Source organism: Erpetoichthys calabaricus, chromosome 5 (assembly GCF_900747795.2).
Source record: "Erpetoichthys calabaricus chromosome 5, fErpCal1.3, whole genome shotgun sequence".
Lineage (NCBI taxonomy): Eukaryota > Metazoa > Chordata > Cladistia > Polypteriformes > Polypteridae > Erpetoichthys > Erpetoichthys calabaricus.
The window spans coordinates 135224248-135236944 of NC_041398.2; the positions used below are offsets into that span (position 1 = coordinate 135224248).

General features: G+C 39.8%; 1 protein-coding gene across 7 annotated transcripts in view; it reads left to right on the forward strand.

Annotated features, from left to right (window-relative positions):
* The window catches only part of pcm1 (pericentriolar material 1), a 206423-nt gene that overhangs the window by 21083 nt on the left and 172643 nt on the right, over positions 1-12697 (forward strand). For all 7 annotated transcript variants that reach the window (XM_051928278.1, XM_051928280.1, XM_051928282.1 and 4 more), the window contains exon 3: positions 9603-9848. In XM_051928278.1, the coding sequence (XP_051784238.1) occupies positions 9603-9848 (246 nt within the window). The remainder of the gene's footprint in view (positions 1-9602; positions 9849-12697) is intronic.

Genomic DNA, 12697 nt, shown 5'->3' on the forward strand with positions numbered 1-12697 from the left:
GGATAAAGGGAAAGATGTCTGCAGCAATGTACAGAGACATCCTGGATGAAAACCTTCTCCAGAGCGCTCTTGACCTCTGACTGGGGCGATGGTTCATCTTTCAGCAGGACAACGACCCTAAGCACACAGCCAAGATATCAAAGGAGTGGCTTCAGGACAACTCTGTGAATGTCCTTGAGTGGCCCAGCCAGAGCCCAGACTTGAATCCGATTGAACAACTCTGGAGAGATCTTAAAATGGCTGTGCACCAACGCTTCCCATCCAACCTGATGGAGCATGAGAGGTGCTGCAAAGAGGAATGGGCGAAACTGGCCAAGGATAGGTGTGCCAAGCTTGTGGCATCATATTCAAAAAGACTTGAGGCTGTAATTGCTGCCAAAGGTGCATCAACAAAGTATTGAGCAAAGGCTGTGAATACTTATGTACATGTGATTTCTCACATTCCTTTTTTATTTTTAATAAATTTGCAAAAACCTCAAGTAAACTTTTTTCACGTTGTCATTATGGGGTGTTGTGTGTAGAATTCTGAGGAAAAAAATGAATTTAATCCATTTTGGAATAAGGCTGTAACATAACAAAATGTGGAAAAAGTGATGCGCTGTGAATACTTTACAGATGCACTGTAAATCAGTTTAAGATTGAAATCAGAAATTTTTTTTGCTTATTGTTCAAACTGTTCTGTCAATTTTGCAATGAAAAATGTGTTGAGCTAAGAGTACAGAAAGAGCAACCAAAGAGAAAGGTGTTGAAGGAGATGTTTGCACTTTTTAAGTATTTTAAAGTATGTGAAAGTGACAGCACTGTTATCTGTAATATTTGTAATGAAAAAAAAAACAGTTGTAGTAAAACTAATGCAAAAACACCTGTCATGACTATTGTGAAACTGTTGTACTCCCCATATTCCAATGTAAAAGATTGGAACATTTTTGCAATTGGAGTACACATATTTATACACAGTTACCTAATCTGCCAGACCAGTCTGAAGAGGTCTGTCATCAATAACCCTAAACATATGCAAATAAACAAGTAGAAATGTTTTGGATGTGGGAAGACACTTGACTACTTTGGGAAACCCACATAGACAATATGTTGGGAAGGATTTAAGTCTTGACTCTTGGTGACTGCGAGGCAGCCTTGATAACCACTGTGCTCAAAGATAATACAAATGTGTGCGCAGTAATCAGATGTTAAAATCCAAGAAATTTGGTAAACATTTTATATAAAGAATTACAGCAACACAAAATAGGCAGATGTAATGTTCGTCTTATTCTTGGCGAATTCTGTTAGGTTACATGGACCACACTATGCCTCTAGAATGTAAGCTAGGATTTTTAGTCACATGTTTATTTTGTAAAGATTGTAAATAACAAACATTGTCAGGTTAACATCAAGAAATCTGGATTACTACTAACTAGAAATACTCATTTCATCCACCTGCCAGGAGTGCTTTTAGGCTCCAATTTGTGATGTTAGTCAGTGTTTTATTGTCACACACACATAATGAGATTTTTTGTGTACAAGAATCTACAGCTAAAATTGATCTTTACTAATATACAAAGTGTGATCAAACAGTTTTCAGCCTGACCAATTAAGAAAAATATCAGTCAAACCAAATTTTATTTTTCAAATTAATCCCCACGAACACAGTTAAGCTCTGTAAATGACAGAATTATTTCTCTACCAGTAGAAAGTTTTGCTTTGCTAGTTTAATTAGCCTTCTGTATCTCACTCTGTCTTCCATTGTCAGAATGTGAAAAAAGTGGTAGTCTGTCCTATCGGGTCTGGAGAGTGGGATGGATGTGGCATGCCTTTGAATCCTCTGTTTCACTGCAGCATTTTCAAACCTTTCTGTCCCCATATAAGCCGAGAAATTGTTTTGAAAAAGGGGGCTTGTTGAATGCTTTTTTTCTCTGTGCCTTTTCCTGATAGGTGCAAAAGCCTATGTAAATCAGTGTACTATTGATGGGTTATATGAGGCATATGATCAGCATGGGCTCTACCTCCAACATTACAAAATTGGAACTTGAATTTCTTTGATATTAGATTGTAACGGGCCGACCACTTACCCAGCCGGCAGCTACACTTCCAAGACCTGTGGCCTGGTTAAATTACTGAGATGAATCTTATATCAAGCCGTACCTCTAACAAAAGAAATTTTCCCCACAATCGACGGCTTACACAAGCACGCAAAAACAGGTATGTCAAATAAGTGAATATATTAAACTAGCCATCGCTGCATAATCACGCCACTCTTTTAATTAGTTTTATGCACAGGGAAAAAAATGAACATTTGAAAAATCCCTAATTTAATAAACCACCAAGAAGAGTAACATTGCAACAATGCACGCTATGAACCAACATACAATTTTCCGTGACCGAAAACTGGACGGTGCTCGGGCGTGGATGGCGGAACGGGGGGAGAGGGGAAGGACGCCCATTCCGCCCCCCCGCCATTCATTGTTCTTTGCAGTTCTGGCTGCTTTTCTATATATAATCCACCAAGTCACCCGACCATGGTAGTAGCGAGGAGGGGTGTGTACAAAGGGCAGGGACGTAATCAGTGCGAGCGTATGACCCGCACTTACTGGGTATTCCTCGTTCATGGGGAACAATTGCAAGCCCCGGTCTCCATCACGAATGGGGTTCAACAGCTTACCCACACCTGTCGGCGCCGGGTAGACACACGTTGATCCATTCAGTGTAGCGCGTGTGCAGTACCGGACATCCAAGGGCATCACAGACCTGTTAATACTCAATCTCACGTGGCTGAAAGCCTCTTGTCCCTCTAAGAAGTTGGATGCCGACCGCTCGGGGGTCGCGTAACTATTTAGCAGTAGGGAGTCTCGTTCGTTTTCGGAATTAACCAGACAAATCGTTCCACCAACTAAGAACAGCCATGCACCACCACCCACAGAATCGAGAAAGAGCTATCAATCTGTCAATCCTCTCCGTGTCCGGGCCGGGTGAGATTTCCCGTGTTGAGTCAAATAAAGCGAAATTTGTGTGTGATGAGTTGTTGCGTTCGGGCACATGAGCAGGCACTGTGAATGCCTTGAGAGCATGAGTGGACACGTGCCGGGGAATAATAAGTATCTATATATCTTCTTAGATATAGAAAGCGTCTGATGCGGTGTTTGGTGAATTGTTGCAGTTTGTGAGTTAGCAGTTGTGATGGTTTTACACTCAAGTACATTGCGGTGAACGCTGGTAACAGTCTGGTGGGCGGGCAGCATTCTCGTCCCATGCTCTTAGAGTTGGTGGGCATGTCTCTGTATTGGTTCGAGTTGTTGGGCGGTGCTCTGTCGTTCATATCCCATGGTCGGACGACTTGGTGGATTATATATAGAAATGCAGCCGAAACCGAAAAGAATAATGAAAAGTCAATGTGGCTCAGTGGTGCATGTGTACTGTAGCAGAGATGAAAGCGAGTTGGTGAGTTGTTCCGTCCAGGCACATAAACAGGCACTGTGAATGCTTTGAGAGCGTGGGTGGACGCATGCCAGGGAATAATGAGTGTCTATATATCTTCTTAGATACAGAAAACGTCTGATGCGGTGTTAGTTGGTGGGCGGGGCTTTGTGAGTTGACAGATTTGGCTATTTCTTGCGTATCCCATGGTTGTCTTCCGGCAGTGTGGATGCCTCGAGAGACAGGGTGGTGGTGTTTGGTGAGTTGTTGCAGTTTGTGAGTTAAAAGCTGTGATGGTTTTACACTCGAGTACATTGCGGTGAATGCATTGCGGTAAGTGCTGGTAACAGTCAGTCAGGCGAGCGGGTGGGTGGGTTAGGGAGGCGTTCTCGTCCCATGCTCTTGGAGTTGGCGGGCTTGGCTCTGTGAGTTGTCGTCATATCCCATGGTCTTAGAGTTGGTGGGCGGGTCTCTGTGATTTTGCGGGCGTGGCTATGTCGTGCGTATCCCATGGTTGTCTTGCTTGCCCTGTCGGCTTAGTGAATTATCCATATTACTAACCGAGAATGATAAACCGGATACGGACGCAGGTAAATGGCATGCCCATGGATGCAGGAGACATAGTGCGTAGGCGCCGACAGCGAGTGAAGTCTGATCCACCGAGAACGAAGGAGTCACAGCTCAATAATGAAGGAGCTCAACTGAGCACAGACAATACGGAACCCTAACCGTCCACACTACACAGCATAGTCAAACCCGACATAGTACGGAAGGTGTGTGTGCCTACAACGCGCGTCTAACACACCGCAGGCAGACCCCCGAGATGTTAGAGACGCCCCAGAGATATGGACTCCACAGTACTCACAGACAAAACAAACACAGCAGGCTTTGGCGTCCCGCCCCACAATCAAACCGGAGAGAGTACGGTGTCCCCAAACTTCCACAAAACACAGCATAGTCAAACTCGAGAGAGTATGGAGGGCGCATGCGCCTACAACGACTACCACATGAAACACACACATGGCACCGGAGGTATAATATTAGCTCAACTAACGTAAATAAGCGCCTACAACGAGTCACGGCTCAAAAACAAAGGAGCTCAACTAACGTAAATAAGAAATGAAGCAACGCGCCCATAGGTAACGACACAGCCACACAAAAAAGAGGATTCAGCCCCCCGCCCCAGAGTGAAACGGGAAAAAGTACGGAGTCCACAAAGGTCCAACATACACAGCATAATAGTACGGAAGGCACGAGTTAGTACGAAAGCCAAAGGCGCCTACAACGCGTAATAAGAATAAACGAACGTTCCGTTTTAAACGTACGTCATCCTCACACGTCCAAACTGTAATAAGAATAAATGAACGCTCCGTATTGAACGTACGTCATCCTCACACGTCCAAACCATACAGCATAAGTGACTCGCATTATAGTGATGCATTATTAACAGTACAACCACAGAAAATGCTCCGTATTAACAGTAAGTGCAATTATTCATATTACTAACGGTAAACAACGGAGAACTAATGTAGTCAAACTCATTCAAGGACAACACACCATCTTTACTACAAATGTTGTTCATGAAGACATATTCCAGTAAATCTTTGTAATGTGCCATGCTATAGGTTCTTTACTTCCTATGTGCGTCATCTACACCATTACACTCCGATCTATCTCATACATACATCAATGTATTTCAGGATACCCAACTCCAGGGGTTGGCGAGCGAAGCGAGCAGGGGGCGGAGCCCCCTAGTATATATACGAGGGTTGTCTGGGTTCCGTGCGGAATTTTATCGTTTGTCGAGTGTCAGCCTGTCGAAACCTGTTCTGCTGTGTAGAGGGATTATTCAAGTGGTTGCATGTTTTTGTTCAGATGTTTTGCTCCCACTCTTCCTTCAGAATGAACACAAGAAGCAAACGAACTGAGAGTGCGTGCGTGACTTTCGAGTGATGATTTTTTACGACTTTTCTGATGGTTTAATCCACTCGGTGGAATGCACCATGTTTGCCATCTTTTTCAACATTGATGGCATTGTCGCGTCAATTCCATTGATGGAGAGGAAAACTGTGACCTCTGAGTGGTACGCCACTCAGTGCCTGCCTGACGTTTTTTCTGTGATGGCTACAGGCTGGTCCAAGAACTTGCGAAGGCACTTTTTGCATCATGACAATGCGCCAGCCCACATGGCTAATGCGATGAAGCATTTCATTGAAGACAGTGGTTTCAACGTTTTGAACCTGCCACCCTACTCGCCTGATCTTGCACCATGTGACTTTTGGCTCTTCCCGAAGATGACAGAACCCCTGCGAGGCCACAACTTCAAAACTCGAGAGGAACTGATTGCAGCTGTCAAAGAACAGCTGGACAACCTCCCAAAGACAGCCTGTGTTTTGCGGTGTGGGTCAGAAGAGCCCAAAAGTGCATTGATGTTGGCGGTGAATACTTGGAAAAAGTTTAAAAAGGATCGAAGTACATGAGAAAAATAGAAAAAAAAAATCCTTGGCTACTTATTTCGAGTGATTCCGCGCGGAACCCAGACTACCCTCGTATATAGATGGAACACAACAAAACACTACTGCACATTCCCCCCATAGAAAAAAAAAATATGTATATCCTTCCACCAAAGCAACAACATGACAACACGATATATATATACTCAGTAACAAACCCTCCCTTGTCCCAGTGACATACAACAAACACAAAACACAAATAACAATGAATGAATACGGAAAATGCCAATGATAGTGAACTTGAGTCCGAGTATACAACTGTTCTGAATACGGATGACTGGTCAACAGATAAGTGATGTGTTTGAATTTCCCGGAACAAATGGAGCAACCTCACCGTGAATCCTCGGCGTGTGGTGGATGATGTAGTCCAACCCCGGGGCCTCTGGCGATGAGGGAATTGAAGTAAATCTGTCGGAATGAAAAACAAACTGGTTACAAAAGCGCGATATGGAAAACAGCAGGTAAAGTTGATTCGTTGTCGTGAAAATGTAATCTTTCTTTCTCTCCTCCTGGTCTGTTCCCTCCTGATTGTTTATATAGTAATGAGCCGGATGTAATTGATTTCCATCTTGGGGCTGCGGTCTCCCTCCATCACCTGTCCCCTCTGTATTTACAGGGACAACATTCACTGATACACACATGATAAACGGCAAACGGGACGATGGAAACAAAACGCATTCTGCACAAACATTGACAACACTACTACTACTATGTAGCCCTGCTACAAGATAATCAACATACTAAGTATATGTTAAATTTCTCCTGTTTGGAATTAATTAGCTTGAGAGTATTCATGGAACATTTCTTATGTTATTTCAGGAATAAACATTCTGGGTACCCAGCCAGCTTGCACCTTGCTTATATTTAATTCTAAAATTCAACCTCTCTGATTTGGATCTTCCTCTTGTGTATAGCTCATTCAGATATATGTCTTTAAGCATTGTTGTTGCTGATGTTAATGTCTTGACAATCATCAGGAATCTTGTGACCCTGAATGATCCATTTTATTAATACATTTCTTTAGTTATCCAAAGTTGATTCTGTATTTAGAATAATTATGGTTTTTGACCTTTCCTTGAAATTTCTGCAGTACAGTGATCCCTCGCTATATCGCGCTTCGCCTTTCGCGGCTTCACTCCATTGCGGATTTTATATGTAAGCATATTTAAATATATATCGCGGATTTTTCGCTGCTTCGCGGGTTTCTGCGGACAATAGGTCTTTTAATTTCTGGTACATGCTTCCTCAGTTGGTTTGCCCAGTTGATTTCATACAAGGGACGCTATTGGCAGATGGCCGAGAAGCTATCCAGCTTACTTTCTCTCTCTCTCTCTCTCTCTCTCTTGCGCTGACGTAGGGGGGTGTGAGCAGGGGGGCTGTGTGAAGCTGCTTCCTGAAGGACATGCTGCACGGAGCTTCGCATACTTAAAAGCTCAAAGGGCATGTATTGATTTTTTTTATCTGTCTCTCTCTATCTTCCTGCTCCTGACGGAGGGGGTGTGAGCTGCCGCCTTCAACAGCTTTGTACCGGCGGTGCTTCGCATACTTAAAAGCCAAAAAGCCCTATTGATTTTTTTTTTGACTGCTTGCTTTGCACTCCTTTGAAAAGGAAGATATGTTTGCATTCTTTTAATTGTGAGACAGAACTGTCATCTCTGTCTTGTCATGGAGCACAGTTTAAACTTTTGAAAAAGAGACAAATGTTTGTTTGCAGTGTTTGAATAACGTTCCTGTCTCTCTACAACCTCCTGTGTTTCTGCGCAAATCTGTGACCCAAGCATGACATTCTAAAAATAACCATATAAACATATGGTTTCTACTTTGCGGATTTTCCTATTTCGCGGGTGGCTCTGGAACGCAACCCCCGCGATGGAGGAGGGATTACTGTACAGTTTTTTTTTTTGTTCAGATTCTTGTCTTTTCTTTTCAGGACTTACAGCAAATGTAAGACAAATTCTGTTACTCGTTAACTTTGCACTTTTTAATCTCTTAAATTATATGTAGTATATTTTACATTTGTAAGTAGAGATGCTTCGAACGATTGGTTGTCAATCTAGATTAGCGGATTTTCACTAAAAAGACTATCAGTGATCCATAATTTGGCTGGTCACAAAAAAATATTTTTTTTCAGAATCTTCTTTTCTACTCTTTACAGTAATTTAGCTATAGTGCTCCCTTATGTAAGGGTTTACAGCAGTTGAGTGTGGGCTCGTTTTTTACATCCTATAAAAAGAGAGCAGTAATGCAGGCTAACGAAGAGAGAGATTGGAATAAGAGCCATTACATTAAAGAAAGTGGGGTAATAATCTTAAAGGAATCTGAGGAGTCATCCTGTACAATTAGACAAGTGGCAAAAAAAACTACTTTAATTAATTGAGACCTTTTTATTTTGTCCTCTAATTAAAACGGAAAGTGCTTGCCTAAATTTGGGTGGTATACAAGCTTATGTTAGGTACAGCAGCTTGCATTTTCAATTAGAAAAAAAAGCTAAAGAAAAAATTTAAATTTCTGCTTAGTTTAAAAAAAAAAAAAGCGTGTTTGCGAAATTTGGCTGTTTCACTTGTAAACCTGTTAAGCATGCTAGTTTTATAGCTTCTTAATAAACATCTTATGAAAATTTGATAGGAGCTTTTTAAAACTTTTGTATTGTGTTTGTCATATAGTTTATTTTGTTGAGAAACAAGTACTGCATAATTTAAATGGTAATCTATATTTTAAATTTCTTTTCAAGAGTTAGGAACTTGTAGCTGGTGCGCTGGGGAAAAAGTCACAAAAACTATATAAAAATAGCAAAAAAGTTGTAGTACAATTAATGATTAAAAGTGATTAAAACCTATAAGTACATGTATACTTGTATTTAACATGTGTTTTAACTGCCAGTGTCAATTGAATCGATGCGTGCAATTATTTTTTTGGTTAGACAATTGTTGAAAAGTATCTTTTTAATTAAGCTTTATTTAAAATAAGTAAATTACAGAATAAACAATATGACAGTTTGTAATTATGAGAGGCATTTTGGATAAACAATTTCTCTACATATTTTATAAAAAGTATGTTAACAGAATTCTATTCATTTTAATATTTTTATGGTCACTCAACAAATGCCTACTTACAGAATTTCACTTTGTTAATAAAATTAACAGGTTCCTGTGGTCTATAATTTAATTATAAAAAAAATAGCCAAGATAACACATTAATATAGAACATAAGGCATCTGTGTCTGTTTATACAGGGGTGTTATAGTTTTTTAAAGAGATTAAAACAAATTTGGAGTGTAATCAGAATCGTCCAATCCAGTAACATATCAGTGATAGATATTGGCCCTTAAAAAACCTGATCGGCGAATACCTATTTATAAGCCACCAAAGCAAAAGCATATGTTAAATAAAAGATAATTATAATAATCTTTGCACTTTTGTCCATCTTTATAACCATCTCTTCCTTTTGGGATATGATTTATGAATTATTTTATATTATTATTATTATTATTTTAATAACTTGTTCCCCCTTGCCAATTTTTCTGTTATTTAGTTGCTTGTTAGTGCCTCTTATTGTTCATAAGATTTACTTTAATGCTAATATTGTGTCAAATATCTTTTGCCGGTTTAACATGGGTTTTAGCATGTGTGTGTATATAACATTTCATTTTTTGTCTCTCCATTTTTTCCTTGCCAAAAAAAGGACTGGGGACTACAGCATAAAAAAGCCAATAGATCTTCAGAAAAAAATAAGAAGAAGTTTGCTGTTGCAGCTGAAACCAGACTGACCAATGACATTTCTCCAGAGTCTTCACCTGGAGCTGGCCGCAGAAGAGCAAGGACACCTCACTCATTCTCTCATGTGAAATACGCAACTCAGATGTCTGTTCCAGAGCAAGCAGAGTTAGAACGGTTAAAACAGAAAATCAATTTCAGTGACCTTGATGAGGTAGGTCCTCCCCCAATATAGTTTGATAAAAACCTTGTACGAGAACTTATATCTCAGTACTGGATAATAAAAAAATATATATAATTTACCAGTTTGTGTGAAAGCAGAAATAATGAATCATGAACTGTGTGATACCTGGTAAATGTCCAAAATCTATATATATATATATATATATATATATATATATATATATATATATATATATATATATATATATATATAAATATATAAATAAAATCCCTATGTGCGTCCAGGTGTCTGTGTGTGGGTGTCTTCTGATGAAGTGCGCATGCGTGAGGCACGGTGTGACGCGCGATATTACTGTCAGAGAAAGTTAGAGGCGTTTTACGGAAATACAAGCCAGTATTACTGCGAGAGGAAATTAAAGGTACACAATACAGTGACGCATATTACAGCCACATACAAGCCAGTATTACTGTCAGAGGAGATTAAAGGCATATTACCGACGCGCACGCCTGTATTACCGCCAGAGAAAATTAAAGGTATATTACGGATGTACAAGGCAGCGGACGTACAAGACGGTATCCTTCAATAAGGGCACACAGGCATCCTTCAATAAGGTCGCGCACAAAAAGGCGAGCCTCAAAAGGGCGACCTCAATTGGGCGCAGCGAATAAAGGCACGCGTAAATAAAGATCTGAACCTTTGTTGCTCTTCACATATTCCAGAGCCATTTGAACTAAATTATCTACGAACGCCTTTATTCGCCGCGCTCAATTGAGATTGCCTTTTTGTACGCGCCCTTATTGAATAGAGCCGTACAAGACAGTATTACTGTCACAGAAAATTAGACACACAATACACGGCGGTAGCCCACAAAGAACGGTCAGCTCAGCAAGTAAACATCAACAAAAGAAAGGCTGAAAGAAAGAAAAATACAACCAACAAAAAGAATGAGGTCAAAGTGCCTTGCCATTTAATATAGACTGTTCCTACTAATGTTTATGCACTACTGTTCTAGCGCCCGTTATTGTAACGGGCTAAATGACTAGTGATGTAATAATGTATATGCAGGTATGAGCATTTGACTCGTATTTTCTTTCCCAATCCTGAAATACTGATCAAGAATTTCGCCAAGGAGGTAAAAATGTACTGTAGAAGGGATTTATTATATGAAATGTCAAGCTGCTGTACAATTTTGGAAGTGTAACACATTTGTGTACGTTTATTTTTTTTCCCCCAATAGAAGTATGGTCAAAAGTTTGGTATGACTTGCATCTTTATGTGTGTTTTGTGAAATTACATTTTTTTGATCAGTAGTCATGAGACAATACACCTATTCCATGTTATAATTCACGTTGCAATTCAGGCCTCAAGATACAACATTCCTATGATGTGAAATCTTCATAAAAGAAATGTACTGTCTGTTTAGTGGTACTTATTAGTAGACACTGATTAATCAAAACATTGCAAAATAAATTCAAATCAGTATTCAAATACATAAGCTTTAATGTATATTTTGTAAGGCTTTTGTATTAAAATAAAATTATCTTAAATGTTGTAATAAACCCAAGATAGAAAAGCACACACCAAATGACAGCTAAGCATAAGAATGTGTTTGTTCATTTAATAATGAAAGGTTGTTCTGTGAGAAGTAGCACCTTCCCACTGGTATGACCATGGGAAACGGGTCATAATAGCAGACACCAACTGGCAACCATAAGCATTGCTACTCTTCCCCTCAGTAGTCTGCCATTGTTGCATGGTGTATCTTCCCGCAGTCCACTGAAGACCACTTATATTTTGTAACTTCTTTTGTTTATGCAATGCTCAGAGAGTCTTTGCCTATATACTTGAATCTTCGGCAGTATTAACATTAAATATTTGCTCTGCAGTGACATAACACGTTGCATGTTGATTAGCACATGCAAGTAAGAATTTCATTATGTTCTTTACATGCGACAATAATGATCCAGTAAAACTATAATGTAAAGTTATTGCACCATGAAAATATCTAAATTTAAACATATCTTTTTGTTTTCTGAGTTAACATCAAACATTGCCCCAACTGTGACTGCCCTGTTATTTCCTGCTTGAGTGCCTTATTGACCCATAAGTGGTGGAGCATGACGGTATCTATGAAGAACTTGCGCTATATTTCCTTTTAAAAGGAATGAGAAGCTGAGACCTCTCCACTGTGACAGAATCCTATTCATTCACTGACTACAGTGAAAGAGCTAAGCTGAGAGAGACCTCTGATTGACCAGAAATGCAAGCGTTGCATATCTTGCTATTTTTTCTATTTTCCTTGCTAGAGAACTGAGGTCAATTCAAGATCCATTGCTGTATCCCCCATGCTGTAATCTATCTCTATTTATGAATCTGTATAAATGAAAGTTATATCATTGTCTTGACCAGTCATTTTAACATGAGGGCTACTGCAAATGCAGCTTGATGCTCACAGTAGCATTTGAGGATATCCTGTTCCAATACGGTAAGTTTATGCTTTGTTGTTCCAAACAGAGTTCAAGTTGAAATTAAGCCTGTGAATACGGTAGAGCATTTATTAAATTATGTTGATTCTCTGCACCCACCTGAGGATGCCAATCACTAAATTATGTGTGTGTGAGAAACACCTGACCTGTGATGTCAGCCCACTTTCATGCACAGTGATGTCTGTTCTGTACCAGCAATTTTCACATTCACATTACAGAGGCAGTAAATAACACTTCTGTCAAAGTGCAGTAAGTTTGTCATGTTATACCTTAGTCACGGTTTTTCAATTTCCCTACTATTGACAAAAAACATTTGAGTTTGCTTTTATGTTTCATTTCAGTCATGTGGCAATGTCCCACAATACATAACATCTCATTTTGTATTGGCAGTAT